At 36.8% G+C, this 23,188-nt stretch overlaps 2 protein-coding genes across 2 annotated transcripts; one reads left to right on the forward strand and one right to left on the reverse strand.

Annotated features, from left to right (window-relative positions):
• Nucleotides 1-1,040: 1,040 nt before the first annotated feature.
• On the forward strand, nt 1,041-1,875 carry LOC111777668 (glycosyltransferase-like protein). The gene is made up of 2 exons (XM_023657373.2): nt 1,041-1,246; nt 1,346-1,875. The coding sequence occupies exons 1-2, from the start codon at nt 1,172-1,174 to the stop codon at nt 1,730-1,732; spliced, it is 462 nt and encodes a 153-aa protein (XP_023513141.2). The 5' UTR covers nt 1,041-1,171; the 3' UTR covers nt 1,733-1,875.
• Nucleotides 1,876-2,563: 688 nt separating this feature from the next.
• LOC111776987 (BTB/POZ domain-containing protein SR1IP1-like) lies at nt 2,564-5,198 on the reverse strand. The gene is made up of 5 exons (XM_023656417.2): nt 4,811-5,198; nt 4,669-4,738; nt 4,058-4,594; nt 3,468-3,977; nt 2,564-3,383 (listed from the first exon to the last, which is right to left on the reverse strand). The coding sequence occupies exons 1-5, from the start codon at nt 4,873-4,875 to the stop codon at nt 2,892-2,894; spliced, it is 1,674 nt and encodes a 557-aa protein (XP_023512185.2). The 5' UTR covers nt 4,876-5,198; the 3' UTR covers nt 2,564-2,891.
• Nucleotides 5,199-23,188: the final 17,990 nt, after the last annotated feature.

Below are 23,188 nucleotides of genomic sequence, written 5' to 3' on the forward strand. Positions count from 1 at the left end.
CTCACATTTCCCAAATCTTAATTTACTCGTAATTTAATTTATTCATTTTATTATTATTCAAACTCCCCCACCTTCTACAATATATATATACATACATATTTGTATGTACGATGAAGGGAGCAGCTATGTCTTTCTACCTCTCTCTCGGACCTCATTTCTGTCTCCAACGTCTTATTTTTCAGGTTTTTCTTCCTCTCTTATGTTTATTCTCAAATGATGTTCATATGATTCGAGAATTCAACTAACTTAGACTATCCAACCAAAACTAGGTTGAGTTAGATTTTTTTTTTTTCGAGTTGGGGTTGGAATGAATTTTTGAAAAATAAAATATTCGAGTTAAGTCACGAGCTGACATTTTTTCAATCGGGTCAACTCGAATGACTCGAAAATAGGGTTACAATTCAATCCAACCTAACCCTCCCCACTTAACATTGGTAACTTATGATAGTGATATATTATCACTTTGTGAATATTTGATATTTGAGTTTTATGATATTTTAGTTATTAAGGGTAGATAGGTATAATTTTTTTTTATAATAATTAAAAAAACAACTTGAAAGCCAACTTAACCCAACCCAACCTAAAATAGGGAGTAGTGCAAGGTAGGGTTAGGTTGTAAACTTTATTTGAGTGGCTCGGGTCATCAGTCTAACTAACTCTAAATTTTGGGTTGACGAAAAGATTTATTCAGCTCAACCCAACTCCTATACGCCCATACTTGTTTCAAATCTGAACTAAATTATTTATTTGTTTATTATTATTATTATTTTTTTTTTTGTGTGGTTTTAAAAAACTATTATTATTGATGAAGATATATTTGGTACGAGAAATTGCCAGCTTGTGGACCAAAAAGGACATAAACGATAAGGGAAAAAGAAAAAGAAAAAAAGGAAAACAGACAAAAAAAAAAAAAAAAAAAAAAGAAAAAAAAAAAAGAAACGTAAAGAAATAATAACATTTATAATATATGTATATTGACACTGTTGTTGTTTGTGTTGGATTCAATCCAGTGTCGTTTTGAGTTTGTGTTCTGTTTTTAGGCAAAAATCTGAAGATCTACTTGTTCCATGATCCATTTGTAAGGCCCCCAACATTCTCGGAACCAGAAAAACAGCAAGAAATTTCTGAGCATTCAAAATTCTCCTCTCTCTCTCTCTCTCGTAGATCTCCCATGGCGGACGAATCTTACTGTAAACACAATTTGAAGATGGCAATGTTAAACCATGAACACACATTTCGTCACCAAGTACCTTTTCTTCTTCTTCTTCTTCCTCCACCTCCCTTTATTTCCTCTTGTCTTTTTGTTTAACAGCGGCCAGAGCATTTTTTTTTTTTTTTGTTGCAGGTTTATGAGCTCCACCGATTGTACAGAATTCAGAAGGTTTTGATGAAGAACATAGCTGAAAACAGGGGAAAAACAGAGGAGGAAGAAGAAGAAGAAGGTGAAGAGATTGAGATTATTCAGGAAAGTGAGATTGAATTGACATTGGGGCCTTCCAGTTATAGTAATCAAGTTGGAGGGAGAAGAAGGAGGAGGAAGAAATTGGGTGAATTAATGAAAGGAGGTTCCGATTCTTCCTCTTCCTCGACCACTGGATCTGCGCCTAAAGGTGGAATTCTTTATCGAGATGGCGAGTTTCTCGGATTTCTCGAGCTTCAAGATGAAACCAGGCTTGCTCAACACCATCCAAATCCATGGCTTTGTCAAGTTGTAAGCCTTAATCTCACTTGATTTCCATTTTTCTTTTTTATGTTATTGATTGCTTTTGTTTTTAGTTTTTATAATTCCCTTGTCAATGGCTGATTAAGAGCCTTATCTGTGTACAAGTTTATAACCGAGTTAATATCATTATCACCCACCCTTTGCACATGACATACCATCTTGTCGTTGTTGATTTAAGCGTATTAGGTGGATAAGGCACAAGTTATCATCTCAAATTCAATCAAGGTCGAAAACGAATGTAGGTTACGATTATGATAGGAATGCGTAATACTCATCTATGATTGATAGAGGTCTGCAGCTGCTCATGTAAGGCTTAAATTAAGCTAAGTTAAACTAAAATAGTATAAGAATGAGGTATGTGAGATCCTACATCCCTGGGATGTGAAAACTTTTTCTTAGCAGATACATTTTAAAAACCTCGAGGGGAAGTTTAGACGGAAAAGTCCAAAGAGGACAATATCGGCTAGCCGCGGGCTTGGACCGTTACAAATGGTATTAGATCCAAGCTGAGCCTCGAAAGGGGGTGGACATAAGACGGTGTGCTAGCAAGGACGCTGGGTCTCGAATGGGGTGGATTTGGGGTCCCACATAGATTGGAGAAGGAAACGAGTGTTAGTGAGGATGCTGAGCCCCGAAGGGAGGTGGATTGTAAGATCCCACATCGGTTGGGGAGGAGAACGAGCATTCTTTGTAAGGGTGTGGAAACCTCTCTCAATCAGGAAAGCCTAGAAGGAAAAACTCAAAAAGGACAATATCTGCAGGCTGTGGACTTGAGTTGTTCAGTAGGTGCCTCTACCATGACAAGAACAGAAGATTCCCGTATCGAAACAAAAAAAAACAAAATGCATAAAAGGGGTTTGATTAAGGTATAAAATATGGAACAAAACTCAAAAAAGAGCTGAGTTTGAAACATATTCTTTTAGGGACCATGAAGAATTGGGTGAGATAAACCGACCAAAACGTGCTGTTTCTGCAGCTATGTCCTTGTTAGGCGTTGAGTTGGCTGTTTTCATTGCTTTTTTTTTTTTTTTTTTTTTTTTTTATAATCCAAAAGCTTTTTGTAGAAAGAGATTCAATTATTCAGATTCAGACCCCACTAATTCTCAACCCTTTTATCTTATTACAAACACTAAGAAACAAAGAGGTTTTGAAACAATCCAAGGCTGGCTCAGGATACTGAATGCCGCCGGTCCTTGGCTCGCCTGACTCGGCCTTTCGAGTTCGATGCGACTCCATCGGCACGGACGAACGGGTAGAGGCGACCGAGCCTCTTCGACACAGAATTGACGAATGATTTCTTGGGTGGTGGAGGGTTCTCAGCAGCAGCCTGCAGTTGAGTGTTTGTTTGTGAACTGCTAATGGATGGCTTCTCAAACTCTCTCAGTTTCATTTTGATTTTGACAACCTCCACCTTCAGTTCCTCATTCTCCCTTCTCAAAATGGAGAGCTCATCTAAAACTGGAGGCAACTCGACTCTGGTGACACCGTCATTCACGACATCTCGTAGCCGTTGCTGCTCGTAATATAGCACCTGCACGATGGTTTGAACGGGAAGCCGATCGTTGTGTGCGGCGTGAGCGCACGCCTGTCTTGATAGCTTCTGGCAGTCCATTAAACTGCATACTTTCTTCCTTTCCATATCACTCAAACCAGGATGAGCCTATGAATAGCCATACAACATGATGATTCAGTAAAAGGGTATCATCAAAAATGGGAATTTGATATTAAGACAGACTTGTTTCACCTTCAAGTAGATATCTATGGCCCTATAGATTCCATCTTCTGTAGCTCTTGAGTGTTCAGGAACAAGTTCAACAAGATTAATGAATTTTGTGAGAGATAAATTGGGATCCGAGGCAATTTCAGCCATATAATTCTCCATTAATTTTCCCACTCTTTCAAACTCGGCTGATGAGGGGAATGAAATGTGTTGAAACTCAACAAAATTGAGGAGGATCCGGTGAACAGTGTCAACATCAAACAATGTATGTCCAGTGAAGGCATATAAGGGAATCAAAAGATCATCCAAAACAGCCTCTCCTAATTCTGCACCCATTCTCCTCTCCAAATCTAACCGGCAAGCAACCGTCGTCTCGAGATATATCGCTGCACGGAGGAGCATCGACACAAAGCTAACCGATAACGCGTTTTTCTCCCTTGGCAGAAGACTCACTATTGTTTCCAATACAACTCTCTTCTCATGCTCTTCTTCTTGTTCTGCCTCAATTTTCTTCCTCCTCTTCCCAAATACCTCCTGATGCACTAACTATGTTTACACAACAACACAAAAACAACAAAAACAAACAAATAAATCGGATCGGATCGAGATCTCACCAAGCCACGGAGCGATTTCTTCGCATACAGCATTAGAACAGGACCAAGAGAGTAATGTTTATAGCCTCTGGACATCATTGCAAGAAGAACTCTTTGGAAGATATCAATTCTTAGAACAGTCAAGTCCTCAGCCCACCAATGAGTGTCTTTGCAAGCCACAATGGCAATAGCATCAATGCAACGGCTCACTAATTTGACCTTCTCTGCTGTTGGAAGAAGGGATTGAGACATATGCAAAACAGACACTGCCCCTGAAAGGCTTTTGAGTGCAACTTCATTTATATAAGCCTCACTTCTCCCCACAAGGTTTCCAACGGCGTATTCCTCCGTCATCACGAGATACTCCGCTGCGCACCGGAGCATGGCGATGTTCTTCATGTCGATCTCGAAGTTCATCCCGTAGCAGAACATGGCAGCTAGCTCGAACGCCTCGGCCCCGCCGGGACAATCATGGAGCTCAATACTTGTAGTAACATCACCATCACTTGATTCTGATACTAGTTTTCTTATGTGCCCACATTTTGAAACAAGAGGGAACTTCAAAACAAACAAAACTAACTTCAATTCATGTATCTAAGAACATCTAAATTGAATTTGAGTCGTTGTTGTACCTTATGCAAGGCGAAGGAGGCTTCCCCAACATGAACTGTGATATCACTTGGAATTTCTTGGGAAAAGATCCTAAACAAAAGCAGAATCATAAGAGAAAGTGATGAACTTCCATAGCAGCTAGTTTAATGAAGAAGAACATACCATTCACTGGTCCTCTTCATGGCTGTGGATTGAAGGTGTTTCTTATGTTGTTCAAGATCCGCCATGGGAGAGATTGAAGAACCTTGAAATTCATGATGGTTTCATCTCATCAGGAACTTTTTCACTTAAAAAATTGTTCATTTACTTTTGTAATGACACCAACATACCAAAATCTGCAGGCTCCCAATCATGAGCAGAAGGAATGGCATTTAGGGTAATAAAGGGGAAAAGGAAGGGCAAATTGGGAAGAAAGAAGATGGGGCTAAGAGCATGTGGTGTGGGCTTGGGAGATGAGATTAGGGGATGTATGTTGGGTGGAGCAAACACACCAAAATGCAACATCCACATATCTTAACTTCTTAATTTTTCAACAAAAAAGGGTTTAGTTTATCTCAAAAACAATGTTACAAACTTATAATAATTTCCCTAACACCAAACAACCAACTAACACTTACCATTCAACAACTTTTCTCCCATCGCGTCCGTTATGACTATAAACACAAATCTCTCGATCGTATTATTAAAATATAATCTATTGTTAAGGGTGTTAAAAAAATCCACGAAATTTTTTTAAATTCAAGATTCAAATATGTCACAGATGTTTCAGTCACTTTGTTATATAGATATTTTTTAGGGGTTAATTTATTATTATTTTAAAAATTTACTTCTAATTAATTTATTGAAAATATATGAACTAGAGTACAAAAATAAATAAATGAATCCATCTCAATCTTCGGTAGATGAAAGTAAGAGAGAAAAGTAGAAACAAAATGTTTGGTCTTCAATAAATGAATGAGGGCAATTGGTGGAATTGATAAGAACCCTTGTATTTATGATTATGATGATATCAATTCATGGAGTTCAAAAGAAATTGGGTTCAATTTTGGATTGTTGCATGAAAACAAATGAAATAATTATATTCATGTCCTTAAATCCCTTTTATCCAACCATAATCACCTCATAAATCCAAACAAAAATATGGTTATAGTCACGTCAAAAGAAAAATGAATAAGACTAAATAAAGTTTATCGAAACATTCATAGAAAATCAGTCGGATCATTCTTTTCATTAATGATTTTAACGACCATAATCGAATGTAAACAGCTTTTGAACCATTAAAATTTAGAGATCGAGATCATACTTTAATAAAGAGCATTCTCCTGTCTTTCTCGTCCATTATGTGTAAGGGCACAGCTAGGGCTCCCTTTGTACCCATAAATAATTGTCGTATCAAATAAGACGAAGAGGAGATGTCAATTCAAACTTATATATGCATGTCAAAGTCTCTACCATGCAAGTTTGTTTGCCAAAATTTGAGTCACAAATGGAAATGAACATCTTCCAAAAGCCACCAAACCTCAAAAACAAAATGTCCCCATCCCACATGGGTTTGCTTTTAGTATAGTATGAAATTTCATTTGGCCCATCTGCTTTATTTTGTTGTTTGATTGATGCCCAAATGCTATCTTTTTTTTTTTATTTAATATCAACAATGACAATATTGTTCGACACTTCTTTTCAATTTTGTTTGAATTGTTGTATGAGTTTTGGATGCATCATACATGTTAGTCATTGTAACGATTTGAATTGTACGAGTTTTTATGAGTGATTACTATATGTTTGTTGGTGAAATTTTGTGAAACTACTTATTTAACTCATGATTAAAATTATTGTTCGAGAAAATGGAAGAGATTTGCATAATTAATGTCACAATTCAATTTTTGAGGCTTCGAAATCATGATGAAAAGGTAGGACGAAATCAAATAAAAAATATTAAAAAATGTGATAAAATTTCATGCAATTTAACATCAAACAACAGGAGAAAGACAAATCAAAATTAGTTAACACTAAACCCTAAACCAGTATTGTAAAAAGTTATTTACAAAATAAGGACTAGCGAATGGGAGACGGAAGATCCCAAAATTTAAACAAACAAACGCTCTGGGATAACCTCCTATGTGACCACATAACTCCCGAATACTCCTCCACCTTGACTGGCAATCAGCGAACACAAGAAAAATAAATGTAGAATGGGGTAAGTATAAAAATACTTAGTAAACAGTCTATTTTTAAGCTCTCATCGCAACCGATCCTAGTAAGTTGTCATCAGCTTTTCTCTGGACTAGATTCTATAGTTAATTCAGCTTTTGGGAAGACCTCGAACTTCGAAGCGCTCTGAGTTCTAGAGGTAGTTCACACATTTTTGGCTTCGCGGATCAACTGGAAAGCATATCTTAGTTTTTGGGTGAGCTCGAATTTCTCTTCTTGTACTTAGTAAACTTACTTTGTCTTGCCAGTGAACGATCGGTATCCTGGCACGTCGTATCTCATAAGACATTAAGGTGTCTCTTTCTGAATATTTTTGTATAAGGTTAATTGACGACCCTTCCACAAAAACCACTATAGAGTCAACTTGACCAGTGTCCTGGAGAGTTTAAGGATTTGACGAACCAAGTGTTCATAGGACTCACTCGATACAGTCATCATGGTCGTCATTGACGGCAAACCAGTGTACTCCAAGATGAAGCTGATACGAGGATCACCTAAGGAAGATCTTAATGAGGCTAAGAGCGCACCAATAGTACCCCCAATGGAATTTTGGATAAGTTGGCATGTCGAGAAATAAGATTCACAAACCATGAGAGAGGAGCTATAGAAGTCGTGGTTACGAGGTTATGGTTGTAGTCTTTAAAGACTAAGGGCAAGTTTATGGACTTCCAAGAGTGTTATGAGCGCATTATGCCATTTGTGAGTTATAGAGTGATGGACATTTCTAATAAATGATCGCCCAAGAATGTCAAATTATCTATTAACTTTAGAAAAGAAATCCATGCTTAGCAGCCACATGTCATTATCAAGATTATGTGACCACATTATAAACCGCCCACATGACTGAAAAAACATGTTCATAAAGATAGGACTTGGAGCTATCAAGGTAGGCTAGTGGACCCTGGGTCGAGGATAACAATAATAAAGTCAAGCTATGACTTACTCTACCACTATTTGGAGGGAAAAAAAACCATGCACTGTGATGATAGGAATCTACCCTCATCTAAACTATCTAGGTTGAGAAAAGTTTGAACTCCAATTCCACACACAAGTGAGTATACTTGAGAGAACTAGGCTAACCATAAGTCATTAAGGGAGCCCGCTTAAGAGAACACCGTGAAACTCATATAATGATTATCTACTACCAAATAGCTTGTACATTACTCAGATAAGTAATCGTGCTCAAGCAAACAACATGATAGGGTGTCACGCCAAGAAGAAGACCAAAGTTGGCCACATGGGAAGAAACTATGAGTATTTTTTGTGAGAGAACAAGGACCACAAGGTGCTAGGTAAGGCCAAGTTGCCTCCATGTCAGGATTAGGGAGAGGGATATATCGAAAGTTTCTTTCAAGCTCCGTTATGAATATTAAGTGATTACCATTATGTTCTTTGATCTGATTAGTGTCTTGTAGAGTTTAAGGATCAGACGAGCTGAATGTTCATAAGACTCACTCGATACGATCTTCATGGTCATCATTGACGACATATCAGTGTACTCCAAGTTCATGAAGTGAACCCAGTAGAGTTACAAGTTTTACCTTTAATTTTCAGAAAGTTTGCAAAGGGTGTAGGGTACGCCGCGCAGGTTTGGTTCAAACTCCATCGAGATGACGTAGCACTTGAGATAGGGAAAATGGACATGAACATATCCTTGTTGAAGGGTCACTTGTAGATACACATATAGATACATGTATGAGGACGTGTTTGAATAGGTACATGTAAGTTCTTTAGTTCATAATTAATTAGGTGCATGTCTTTTAGATAATGAATGGTATTGGGGAATGTCTCAAATTACCTATAAATATGTATGTTGGCATTGGTGGAAGATGTAGAAAATCAATTAAGCATTCCTTCATAGTTATACAAAGTTCTCTTCTCTCAAACAATTCTACCAAATTTCGTTGCTGTCACCAACAACGGGTATCATAGCGATCTTGCAGCAGCAAGAATGGCAGCAGAAAGACAAGTTGATAACTTCGTTCAACCCGCTATCCCAAGATTCGGTGGTCACTATGATCATTGGAAGATGATGATGAAAAATTTCCTCAGATTAAAAGAGTTCTTTGATATGGTGGAGACGGGTTATGTAGAGCCAAACGAAGGCGAGGTACTCTCAGCAGTTCAACAGCAACTGTTGGCAGCATCAAAGTTGAAGGACTTGAAGGTCAAGAACTACTTATTCCAGTCCATTAATCGGACTATCTTGGACACGATGCTTCAGAAGAAGACGTTCAAGGAGATTTCGGATTCAATGAGGAGGAAGTATCAAGGCCCAACGAGAGTAAAGCGTGCTCAACTTCAAGCAGTTAGAAGAGACTTTGAAATTCTCCCAATGAAAAGGAAGAAACGGTGAATTGATTATATTGACAAGGTTTGAGTCTTGCAAGTAAAATGAAGATGCATGGTGATTCAATCACAGATGTTGCGGTTGTAGAAAAGATTTTGCGATCTCTAACTCGAAAGTTCGATTACATTGTATGTTCTATTGAAGATGCAAACAATGTCGAAGAGATGCATATAGATGAACTTCAAAGCTCCTTGCTAGTGCATGAGCAGAAACTTAATCGCATGAGTGCAATAGAGAAGATGGCAGCCTTAAAGATATCCACACCAGGTGAAACTTCAAGCTCCAGAGGTAGAGGGCAAAGAAGAGGCAGAGGTCATGGAAGAGGCGGTCGAGAAAGAATTGGAGATGTTGGCAGGTCAACAGATCTAGTCAGAGACAATTATGACAACAAAGACAAGAGATATTTTGACAAGTCTAAGGTGGAATGCTACAAATGTGAACGTCTTGGACATTACAAGAATGAATGTTATACCAGGCTCCAAAAGGAGAAAAGAGATCAATCCAACTTTGTGGAGAAAAGAGAAGAAGAAATATTGTTAATGTCATTTCATGCTATGAAGGTTGCAGATCAAGGTGTGTGGGTCGTAGACTCTGGATGTAGCAACCATATGACAGGTTGTAAGAAATTCTTTTCAACTCTGGATGAAAATTTTCGTACTACTGTTTGTCTTAGCAACAGTGCAAACGTCGAAGTGATGGGGAAAGAAACCGTAGATATCAAGACTAGAAATGGCTTCATAGAGTCGATTTCTAATGTGTTTTACATTTCCAATTTGAAGGCCAACTTGCTTAGCATTAGTCAATTGCAAGAAAAGAGGTATGTGATCACATTCCAAAATAATGAATGTGAGATTTATGACTCTAGAAGACGATCGATTGCTAAGATGCAATGACCACCAACCGCTTATATCCATTGACGTTAAATATCGTTGCTAGAAGTTTGATGGTGAAGAAAGAAGATACCAACTGGCTTTGGCATTTTAGGTATGGTCATCTCCACTTTAAAGGGTTAAAGACGTTGTCTTCAAAGAAGATGGTGACTGGGTTGCCAGGCATCACTCCTCCAACAGAAATTTGTGAGAGCTGTGTGGTAGCAAAACATGAAAGAAATTCTTTTCCATCTAGAAAATCGAGAAGAGCTCAAGCAATTTTAGAGTTGGTGCATTCAGACATATGTGGTTCGATCTCTCCAACATCAAATGGTAACAAGAAATATTTCATGACCCTTGTTGATGATTTTAGCGGAAAAACATGGACTTATATCTTGCACGCTAAATCAGAAGTCTTTGATTGCTTCAAGAAATTTTGTGCTACTACGAAGACGGAAACTGGAAGAAGAGTCAAGGCTTTAAAAACTAACAGAGGTGGAGAGTTCTACTCGAACAAATTTATTAAGTTTTGCAAAGAGAAAGGCATAAGGAGGCAGTTGATAGCAGCATATACACCACAACAAAATGGTGTGGCCGAAAGGAAGAACAGGATCATTCTCAACATGGTTCGAAGTTTGCTAAATAAAGAAGAAGTTCCGAAGGAATTCTAGCCAGAAGCTGTTGTGTGGTCCGTTCACATTCTCAACCGGAGCCCTACTTTCTCTGTTAGAGATATGACTCCAAAAGAAGCATGGAGCGGAAGGAAGCCTAGTAGACTACTTTAGAATCTTTGGATGCATAGCATATGTACACGTTCCTGACGAGAAAAGGAAGAAACTTGAGGACAAGAGTTTGAAATGTGTTTTCCTTGGAGTAAACGAGACTTCTAAGGCATACAAGCTCTATGATCCTTTGACAAAGAAGGTGGTAGTAAGCCGCGATATAATCTTTGACGAAAAGAAGACTTGGACAAGGGAAGAAAATATCACTATAAATCAGCAGATTCCTTTAGATCTTGAAGAAGAACAAGCTGAAGCCCCTATTCAGCCTCACTATGAGCCTGGAGAGAGCTCATCACAAGCTCAACAAGAAGATCCAGTATAAGAAGATCATGATCACAAACAAAGAAATCTAAGAACAAGAAGGAGACCAACTTGGATTATTGATTATGAGATGGCCTATGACTCAAGTGATAGTGCTTATTTTGCCTTCTTTATGGAACCAGCGTAGACATATTGCCAACAAATTTACAGTCTATCCCCATTAACCGCTCAGTAAAGCTGCGAAGCTCCGGAACCGATATGACTTGACCTAAACTTTACATGAGAGTTGGAGGATGAGAGCCGCTTTTTTCTGGCATGACTACAAGGTAATTCTCTAAAAAAGGACACAAAGGAATGAGCCGTATTATTGGGAATAACAAAAGCATCTCTAAATACTCAAAGTTTCATATCGGTAGCAAGTTAGTGATCCAATTGTCTATGAAGAAGCTGTAAAGGAGAAGAAATGGACAGAAGCCTTGGACAGTGAAATCAAATCCATAGAGAAGAATAGGACTTGGGAGCACACTCATCTTCCTAAAGGGCAAAAAACAATTGGAGTAAAATGGATTTTCAAAACCAAGTTGAATGAACATGGTGAGGTGGATAAGTACAAGGCACGATTAGTTGCAAAAGGTTACAAGCAGAAGTATAAAGTTGATTATAAAGAGGTATTTGCACCAGTAGCATGTCAAGATACTATAAGGCTTATAATTTCTATTGCAGCACACAAATTATGGCCTATTTATCAACTTGATGTGAAACCGGCCTTCTTACATGGAGAGCTTCAAGAAGAGATATATGTGGAGCAACCAGATGATTTTGTACAAAAAGGTAAAGAGGAAAAAGTGTATAGGTTGAAGAAAGCTTTGTACGGTTTGAAGCAAGCTCCGAGAGCATGGTACAATCGCATTGATTCTCATTTTGAAAAGATGGGATTTACTAAATGCCCATATGAACATACGTTGTATGTGAAAACTGAAAAGGGAGGTAACATTCTCATTATTTGCTTATATGTTGATGATTTAATATTTACTGGCAATAAAATGTTTGAATTCCTTAAGAAGAGCATGATGAAGGAATTTGAAATGACAGATTTTGGTTTGATGAGATATTTTCTTGAAGTAGAAGTTACTCAAACTCCCGCTAGTAACTTTATCTGTTAAAAGAAATATGCTCAAGAGTTGCTTGAAAGATTTAAAATGGATGAGCACACATTTGGAACTCCATCAAAATTGGGTTTGAAGTTACACAAGGATATTGAAGGGCGAGTGGTTGATAATAGGTACTTCAAGCAAATTGTGGGAAGTTTGATGGACTTAACTTCAACAAGACCAAACATCATGTATGTAGTTAGTATGATCAGTCGCTACATGGAGCATCCAACGGAAAAACATTTCAATGCAGCAAGATGGATACTTCATTATGTGAGAGGAACTTTTGATTTGAGGGTATTCTACAAGAAAGGAGATGATTTGAAGATGGTTGGCTATATAAATAGCGACTATGAAGATGATATAGATGATCGTAAAAGTACTTGATGAAGTATTTTCATGATGAGTTCAGGAGTTATTTGTTGGTCTTCAAAGAAGCAACCTATTATAGAAAATCAATTAAGCATTCCTTCATAGTTATACAAAGTTCTCTTCTCCCAAAGAATTCTACCAAATTTCTCTACTGTCACCAACAACTGGTATTAGAGCGATCTTGTAGCAGCAAGAATGGCAGCAGAAAGACAAGTTGATAACTTTGTTCAACTTGCTATCCCGAGATTCGATGGTCACTATGATCATTGGGAGATGTTGATGGCAATTTTCCTCAGATCAAAGGAGTTCTTTGATATGGTGGAGACGGGTTATGTAGAGCCAAATGAAGGCGAGGTACTCTCAGCTGTTCAACAGCAACGGTTGGCAGCATAGAAGTTGAAGGACCTAAAGGTCAAGAACTACTTATTCCAGTCCATTGATCGGACTATCTTGGAAACGATGCTTTAGAAGAAGACATCCAAGGAGATTTGGGATCCAAGGGTGAATGATTATATTGACAAGGTTATGAGTCTTGCAAGTAAAATGAGGATGCATGGTGATTCAATCATGGATGTTGCGGTTGTAGATAATATTTTGCAATCTTTAACTCCAAAGTTCGATTACATTATATGTTCTATTGAAGAAGCAAACAATGTGAAAGATATGCAAATAAATGAACTTCAAAGCTCCTTGCTAGTGCATGAGTAGAAGCTTAATCGCACGAGTGCAATAGAGGAGATGACAGTCTTAAAGATATCCACACTAGGTGAAACTTCAAGCTCCAGAGCTAGAGGGCAAAGAAGAGGCAGAGGTTGTGAAAGAGGCGGTCGAGAGAGAATTGGAGATGTTGGCAGGTCAGCAAATCTAGTTAGAAACAATTGGAGATGTTGGCGGTTGAGAAAGAATTGGAATGCTACAGATGTGGATATCTTGGAGAATACAAGGATGAATGTTATACCAGGCTCCAAAAGGAGAAAAGAGATCAATCTAACTTTGTGGAGAAAAGAGAAGAAGAAACATTTCTGATGTCATTCCATGCTATGAAGGTTGTAGATCAAGGTGTGTGAGTCGTAGACTCTGGATGTAGCAACCATATGACAGGTTGTAAGGAATTCTTTTCAACTCTGGATGAAAATTTTCGTACCTGTTTGTCTTGGCAACAATGCAACCGTCCAAGTGATGGGGAAAGGAACTGTAGATATCAAAACTAGAGATGGTTTCGTAGAGTCGATTTCTAATATGTTTTACATTCCTGATTTGAAGGTCAACTTGCTTAGTATCGGTCAATTGCAAGAAAAGGGGTATGTGATCACATTCCAAAATAATGAATGTGAGATTAATGACTCCAGAAGAGAATCGATTGCTAAGATGCAGATGAGCACCAACCGCTTATATCCATTGACGCTAAATATCGTTGCCAGAAGTTTGATGGTGAAGAAAGAAGATACCAACTGGCTTTAGGAGTTTAGGTATGGTCATCTACACTTTAAAGGGTTAAAGACTTATCTTCAAAGAAGATGGTGACTGAATTGCCAGACATCACTTCTCCCATAGAAATTTGTGAGAGCTGTGTGGTAGCAAAGCATGAAAGAAATTATTTTCCATCTCAAAAATCGAGAAGAGCTCAAACAATTTTGAAGTTGGTGCATTCAGACACATGTGGTCTGATCTCTCCAGCATCAAATGGTAACAAGAAATATTTCATGATCCTTATTGATGATTTTAGTAGAAAAGCATCGACTTATTTCTTGCACGCTAAATCAGAAGCCTTTAATTGCTTCAAGAAATTTTGTGCTACTATGAAGATGGAAACTGGAAGAAGAGTCAATGCTCTAAGAACTGATAGAGGTGGAGAGTTCTGCTCGAACGAGCTTATTAAGTTTTGTGAAGAGAAAGGCATAAGGAAGCAGTTGGCAGCAGCATATACACCACAACAAAATGGTGTGACCGAAAGGAAGAACAAGACCATTCTCAACATGGTTCGAAGTTTGGTAAATAAATGAGAAGTTCCGAAAGAATTCTGGCCAAACGTTGTTATGTGGTCCGTTCAAATTCTCAACCGGAGCCCTACTTTCTCTGTTAGAGATATGACTCCACAAGAAGCATTGTAACGCCCCTACTTTTCTTAACCTAATTAGTGACATCACTCATGCATACATAACTCATTAAGCGGAAGCTCATCATAAATAACCTTGGAAAACACAACAAAGTCTTTCATAAGGATTCATAAATCCAAAAACAAACCTATCTTCGAGAATAAAACCTTCAGTAACTGAATTTAAAATAAATCTAAATAAAACAATGTTGACTGTTTTAACTTAAAACAGTCAAATAAACGTAAACTAAAAATATCCCCTCTCCAACTTTGATGGTGTCCTCAGCTCCGCCGTCAACCATACACTAGCACCTTGCCTTTACCTGATAAATGTAGGTAGCACGTGGCTTGAGTATTTTATGAAATACTTAGTAAGTCACCCCACTGTTGGGGTTAGAAATGCAAACACATGCAACATATGAGCGGGACCTAACTTTTCATAAACTTTACATGGTCTTAGGCGCTTTTCGATTCGGGGTAGGGTTGGATGTGTGGTACTCCTTCACACACAGCCCATGTACGCGTACATGGACCCACTAGGTGGGCTCGTATACGTACTCCTTGGGCCTGACTTGGTCGGGCACAACGTAATACACGTTGCCAGACACCACAGAACAGAAAAGGGCCCGAATGATATCATGGCGAACATAAATATCGTATTTCATTCTTCCGTAACATAAAGGGGAATTATCCCGATGCAAGTGACATACAAAAATGCATGAGGTCCCTAACATATCTAACATGACATTACATAAGCATTGCTAACATCGCATATACGTTTCTTACATTACATGGCATATCACATAACTTACATTATGTGACATATTACATAACATGAAAATACATTTCAATTCCATAAGCATTTCATGACATGACTCGATAATACTACGTGTATCCATGGCATCGATCATCCTTTTCATGGCATATAATCCTAGCAGATCAACTATCTTTTCATAGCATACATAATCAACAGTCAACATTCAACATAATCTATAACTTTTCATAGCGTAAACAGTCACATAATCCATACATCAAAGTCATATCACATAAAATATAGTGCATGCAGGGGCCACATTGCACGCACCATCATACAAAACGTAGTAAGCTAACTCCAACAGTAAGGTCACTTACCTCGATGGCCTTGACCAAAGTCACTCACAACAAGCTAATTCCAACGATTAAATACGTCATATAATAACCACATAAAAACTTAGGCACCTTTCATAACATACCTAGCTAAATCTCATGTTATTTATCAAAATAAACTCCCAACACAATCTGTCTTTGACGATTAGGAACCAACCTCGGATGGTAAAATTAAGGGCAAAAGCAGCTTCGGAAGGGCCATAAACCTTGGAATCGATATATTATAGTGATACCGAGCTGATAAGCCGAGTCGACCAGCTAAGCCGTCAAGCCGAGTCGCGGAAATTGACGGAGCTGAGCGGACGTACACGTCAAGTCGAGCCGAGAGCACGCATGCCGAGCTGAGACAAAGGCTGCAAGCACGCATCCGTGTTGGGCTAAAACGCACAGGCCCGCGTTCGTCCATGGGCTGGTTCAGAGGCTGAAACCCAACCTGAATCTGCGTCTCCTTCGCCCGAACCCTCATGAAAACCCTAATCTGATGTGCCGTCGCTGCCGACAACACAATCTCCTCCATTTTTTACGACGGTCACGTTGCGTCCTCCTCCTTCACTTCCAACGATTTGCCTTCTTCGACGCAGTGATTCCGACGTCGACGCTAACTTCCACTCGACTCTTCCTCCAAAATAGCAACGCAATCGATTTCGAGAATTCGCCGAACAAGAAAACCACCCAGCGAACCAACCCACACGATTTTCCCCTCCAACACTCTCGGTTTTCCCATTCTTTCAGACTCGAAAATAAAAACAAGTTTGGAGAGCAAAAGTCGTTTTCAAGGAAGGAGAAGGATTGAATATAGGAATATAAAAGGTTTCACAACATTTCCATTAAGACAATAACTTCTTTTGGAAATCACACCTTTTCCGGCGAGAATAAATGCATAGCATAATATCTTGTCATTTATAGAAATAAAATAAAATCTTAACCAAATAAGGCAAAAATGAAAAATTTGAATCGTTACAAGCATGGAGCGGAAGGAAGCTTGGTAGACCACTTTAGAATCTTTGGGTGCATATCATATGCTCACGTTCCTGACGAGAAAAGGAAGAAACTTAAGGACAAGAGTTTGAAATGTGTGTTCCTTGTTGTAAGCGAGACTTCTAAGGCGTACAAGCTCTATGATCCTTTGACAAAGAAGGTGGTGCTAGCCACGATGTAATCTTTGACGAAAAGAAGACTTGGACATGGGAAGAAAAGATCACTATAGATCAGCAGATTCCTGTAGATCTTGAGAAAGAACAAGCTGAAGCCCTTAATCAGCCTCACTATGAGCCTGGAGAGAGCTCATCACAAACTCAACAAAAAGATCCAGTAGAAGAAGATTATGATCACAGTAAAAGAAATCCAAAAATAAGGAGACCAACTTGGATGATTGATTATGAGATGGACTATGACTCAAGTAATAGTCCTTATTTTGCATTATTTATGGATATTGATCCAATTGTCTATGAAGAAGCTGTAAAGGAGAAGAAATGGAGATAAGCCATGGACAGTGAAATCAAATCCATAGAGAAGAATAAGATTTGGGAGCTCACTAATCTTCCTAAAAGGGCAGAAAACAAATAGAGTAAAATAACCAAGTTGAATGAACATGGTGAGGTGGATAAGTACAAGGCACGACTAGTTGCAAAAGGATACAAGCAGAAGTATGGAGTTGATTATAAAGAGGTATTTGCACCAGTAGCACGTCAAGATACTATAAGACTTATAATTTCTATTGCAGCACACAAATCATGGCTTATTTATCAACTTGATGTGAAATCGGCCTTCTTACATGGAGAGCTTCAAGAAGAGGTATATGGAGCAACCAGATGGTTTTGTACAAAAAGGTAAAGAGGAAAAAGTGTATAGGTTGAAGAAAGCTATGTACGGTTTGAAGCAAGCTCTAAGAGCATGGTACAGTCGCATTGATTCTCATTTTGAAAAGATGGGATTCACTAAATACCGATATGAACATCCGTTGTATGTGAAAACTGAAAAGGGAGGTAACATTCTCATTACTTGCTTATATGTTGATAATTTAATATTTAGTGGCAATAAGGAAGAAATGTTTGAATTTTTTTAAGAAGAGCATGATGAAGGAATTTGAAATGACAGATCTTGGTTTGATGAGATATTTTCTTAGAGTAGAAGTTACTCATTATTGGATCGGTATGGCAACCCTAGAGCGGTGAATAGGGTTTTAATGATAAAAGTATTTAAACGTGATTAATTTTTCTAATTATGAAACTTTTTACAAATAAATAGAAAGATGATAATTACTAGAACAAAATAATTCAAGCAAAATAATAACTAGAACATGCAATAAATCACCATAATAATTTTAAAATTAAAAAGGGAAGAGTTAGAAAATATGACACTCTAGTTTTAGAGTGGTTCGGTCAAACTCGACCTACTCCACTCCCCAAGCGCCTCTTAGGAATTTGAATAAAGAACTTTCTCGACTCTTTCCACGGATCAGAGCCAAACCGCTACACCGCTCTTTTTACAAGTTCAAGAGCAAACTCAATCCTTTCCACGGCACATGACCAAACCGATATAAGTATTTGAATTTGGTAGTAAAACACCACAACTCTCTCAAGGAGTAGATTTACAATTTGGAGCACTCACAACTATTTCCTCACAATACAATAAAAATTCCTCTCAAGAATAAGATGAAGAAAAATAAACTTGAAAGTTTGGAGAGAGCAACAAACAATAGAGACTTAAACAAATGAGGATTGAAGAATTATGGAAGTTGGTGTTGAAAATATGGAGGGGAGGATGAATTTAAATAGAGAAAAAGAGTAGTAAAAAGTAGAAATTAATATGAACCATTAATTGGGTTAGGAGAAATGAAAGGTAAAGATTAAAAGTAAATAATAAAAAAAAATTCTAAATTTATTTTTATTATATTATTTTTTAAATATAATAATATAATATAAAAATAATAAAAACCAATTGACAAACTAAAATTTATTATAAATATAATAATATAATAAAAAAAAAATCTATGTAACAATCAAATGACAAATCCAAAATTTATTATAAATATAATAATATAATAATAATAAATATGATGTGAATAATCATCAAAATTTTAAAATATAAAATATAATAACATAATATTGTAATAATAAAAATTGATGTGAGTAACTGTTAGATTCAAATTTATATTAGGTGTAAATTAGTTTATTTAGAAATATAATAATAAGAAAAACTTCACCATTTATTACTCTTCCAAAATTATAAGTGTCATACTTTGATATAGTTTGATTTGTCCATCATTTTGATTTTGCTGCTACATCATCACGTCGAGTATGTTGTCTCGACGGTAATTTCTTCGTTTTAGCTCTGATTTGAGTAATTGAAAAGTCATTGAAATCGTTATTCCCAATCTTATACTGTAGACGGTTCAAAATACTGAAAATGGTTAATAATTAGAAGTAGGTTTGTTATCATCAAAATATCAATCAATTAATTAATTAAAATTAATTAATATGAAATTAAGAGCCAAAAAGCCAACAACTCAAACTCCAGCCGATAACTTATAACTTTATCGGTTAGAAGAAATATGCTAAGAGTTGTTTGAAAGATTTAAAATCGATGAGCGCACATTTGGAACTCCATCAAATTTGAGTTTGAAGTTACACAAGGATATTGAAGGGCGAGAGGCTGATAATAGGTACTTCAAGCAAATTGTGGGAAGTTTGATGTAATTAACTTCAACAAGACCAGATATCGTGTATGCAGTTTGTATGATAAGTCGCTACATGAAGCATCCAACAGAAAAACATCTCAATGCAGCAAGATGGATACTTCATTGTGTGAGAGGAACTTTTGATTTGGGTATTCTACAAGAAAGGAGATGATTCGAAGTTGGTTGGCTATATAAATAACGACTATATAGGTGATATATATGATCGTAAAAGTACTTCAGGAAGTATTTTCATGATGAGTTCAAGAGTTATTTGTTGGTTTTCAAAGAAGCAACCTATTGTAACACTCTCAACTATAGAAGCAGAGTTTGTGGCAGCAATAGCATGCTCTTGCCAAGCAATTTGGTTAAGAAAGATACTTGAAATTCTTAATTAGAAGCAACCAGGTACGACGGTTATATATTGTGATAATATGTCAACTATTAAGTTGTCTAAAAATCCTGTGTTGCACGGGAGGAGTAAGCACATCGATGTTCGATTTCATTTCTTGCGTGATTTGTGTAAAGAAGACACTATAAACTCAATTTTTGTGGAAGTGATGAACAAATCGCGACCTATTCACAAAGCCTTTGAAACAACCATTGTTCGAGAAGCTTAGAAGAAAGATGGGGATGTGCAGAATCCAAGATGTAGTTCAAGAAGATGAAATGAAGTCCTAAACTAATCTCCGTAGAATTCAATTTAAGGGAGAGTGTTGAAGGGTCCCTTGTAGATACATGTATAGGTACATGTATAAGGACATGTTTGAATAGATACACGTAGGTTCTTTAGTTCATAACTAATTAAGTGGTGTCTTTTGGATGGGGAATGTCCTAATTTACCTATACATATATGTACGTTGCATTGGTGGAAGATGTAAAAAATCAATTAAGCATTCCTTCACAGTTATACAATTTCTCTGCTACCACCAACAATTTCTCTGCTCTCACTCCAAATTTCACTCCCATCTCCGACCAGCTTTAGTTATATGTAAAACATAGAAGATATGAAATAAGCATAAAGACTCATTAGTAGCTTACTTGTAGGCTCATAATTGTATCCTTAAGCTAGGGTGCTACATCTTCTTGAGTATCCAGGAAGCTAACACATAGAACTTAACTTGGTTCATGACATGTGGTCGATCTAGAAACTACCCCTAGAGTGGCCTTGGGCCACTCCCCATAGAAAATCGACAGTCACATGATTGGTGCAAAACATGATCATAACATCCTACTAGTAGTACATAACGCAGGGCATCTCAACTAAGGGAGGGAAATATGAGGCCCATCATGATATCCTGCTCATTCGAAGTGGTACAAGGTGTCACAGTTGTACATTTTCAACCTTGCGATGTCATGATCTTGACACGCTCATGACAAGTTTTAAGAAAAACTCAAGCCTATACACGCTCACTACTGTATACATAACGTAATAATTTTATGCGAAAATAATTGTTTGGAATATTATCATAAAACATTACCATAAACTTATATTTAATGAAAGGATTTTACAGAAATTAAAAATAAATATAAGTAAAATAAAAGAGAAAATACCATATACTAACCTATAGTCTACAAAATTAAATACCAAATACCTATACATGTGTCATGGTCTTCTAAGTTGCAATTTCATCATCAGCCATACATGGGAGTCTTGCATGTACATAAAAAATAAGAGTTGTACGTGGCTTAGTATTTTAAGAAATATTTAGGAAGTGACTCTACTATTGAGTTTAGATGCAAACACACAATCATGAGTGAGATATCATTTAAATCTATATTCCCTTAGGTCACTATCCTAAGCGGGTAATTCGATGTATATTTACTATTCTACACACGACCCACATATACAAGTATGGACCCACCAGTTGGTTCGCACTCTTCTTGGGGCCCTTTCCTAGTTGAGCTAGCATTCTCTAGTGCTGTTGCCAGACACCGTTTCCTGCCTCATAACTACGTGTCTGTACCATCATAAAAGGAGAGATTACCCGATACATGTAATACACAATGATGCATGAGGTCCCAACATTCTGGTTCAGTAAACATGTAAAACAACCCCTTCCATCTTTCCTTCATATTATATCATTTTTATCATTAGCTTTTAATACATACAACGGGGTCGTGCATCATACCGAAACATTTTATCGCATGTTATTCATATCATACATCATGTTCTATCATACATATGTCAATATTATTTCATATTGTTCCTTTATGATTAAAAATAAAAAAATAAATAACCATATCTAAATCTTTTTTTTTTTTTTTCTCTATATTTTTTCTAATTTTCTTTTAATTTTGTTGTTAGTTACTTTAGGCCAATTTTAATAGATTCTTACTTAAAAAATGATTTCGGATCATTTACACGAACTCATATAAAATTCTTGTCACTAAATTTTTAACTCAAAATTAAATAATTGCAACAGAATTAGGAAATATGTATAACTTACAGTGATTTTTTAAAAACGAAATTAGGATAACAAAAAGGGAAAGTCTAAGATATAACTTAATGTACGTCTTAATGTTAAATCTCTGTATATATAAATGTGTCACATCTATAGTTAAATCTTAATGTTATTTTCATTTTTCTCTCCAAGTAAATCTGTCATTTTTTTTTTTTTTCCTTCAGGAATTCTGATACAAGATTGGCTAAGGTATTTATGGGTAGAGGGTGTGAGACGTTAGCGGAGAGATGGGAAATTTGTTTCTTTATTTACGGTTATTACATTGTCGAAGCATTGGACCCTCATGTGCCATGTTGTGTCATGCTAAACCAGTTACAAAATTCGTTACGGATACTAGGTGCATAATCCAACCTCCAACACATGGGTTGGGGTGCAATAGACACTATCTTAGACCCATTTCAAAGGAAGACACCTGAGATGCTCGCCACAATGTGATACACGTATGTGTCATAGGGTAACTCACTTAAGTCATAGGGCCCAGGGATAGTAGAAAGCTGACACATTGCTTCTCCCCTAAGTACATTTTAAGACATTCCAATCTCGCAAGTGTAAACATGATTTTGGCGAACATTCATATGATGTCAAGGAGCATCCGTTCAGTATCTGATTGACACCAAATTTGGCGAATCTTCATCTTTTATATGGATGGACTTAACTCTTAAGCCGCATGTCGAAATTCTTTCTAGAACCTCGACTTTCGAGGTTAAGCCTCGAAGCCCTACCCAACTCTTTATCAAGCCTATATTTATCCCTTATGTTGATATTGTTGCCTCGCCATGTTTGTGCCATAGCTTAACTTAGGTATATTAAACATAAATAGAGAAAAAGTATTAAATTTAATGTGCTCAAATTAAAATTTAATATATATTATATATATTATATATAAAAGGAGAAACATATTTATTGTATTTGATACATTAAATATTAAATTAATTATGGTGTATTTTATACCTTAAATAAAAATATATATTTAAGATTTGAATGAAATTTATTGAAATAATAGCAAAGCAACTGGAATACAACTAAGAAGCTTGTAGAGTTTTAAATACTTTATTTTAATTCTTAAAATCAATCAAATCAATTTTCAATATCGATTAAGAGTTCATTCTCTTTAATCAATGACAATTAGATCAGAGTATCTGACTTCATTCAAACCAACCCA

This window comes from Cucurbita pepo, chromosome 16, assembly GCF_057944985.1.
Source record: "Cucurbita pepo subsp. pepo isolate OVF chromosome 16, ASM5794498v1, whole genome shotgun sequence".
Lineage (NCBI taxonomy): Eukaryota > Viridiplantae > Streptophyta > Magnoliopsida > Cucurbitales > Cucurbitaceae > Cucurbita > Cucurbita pepo.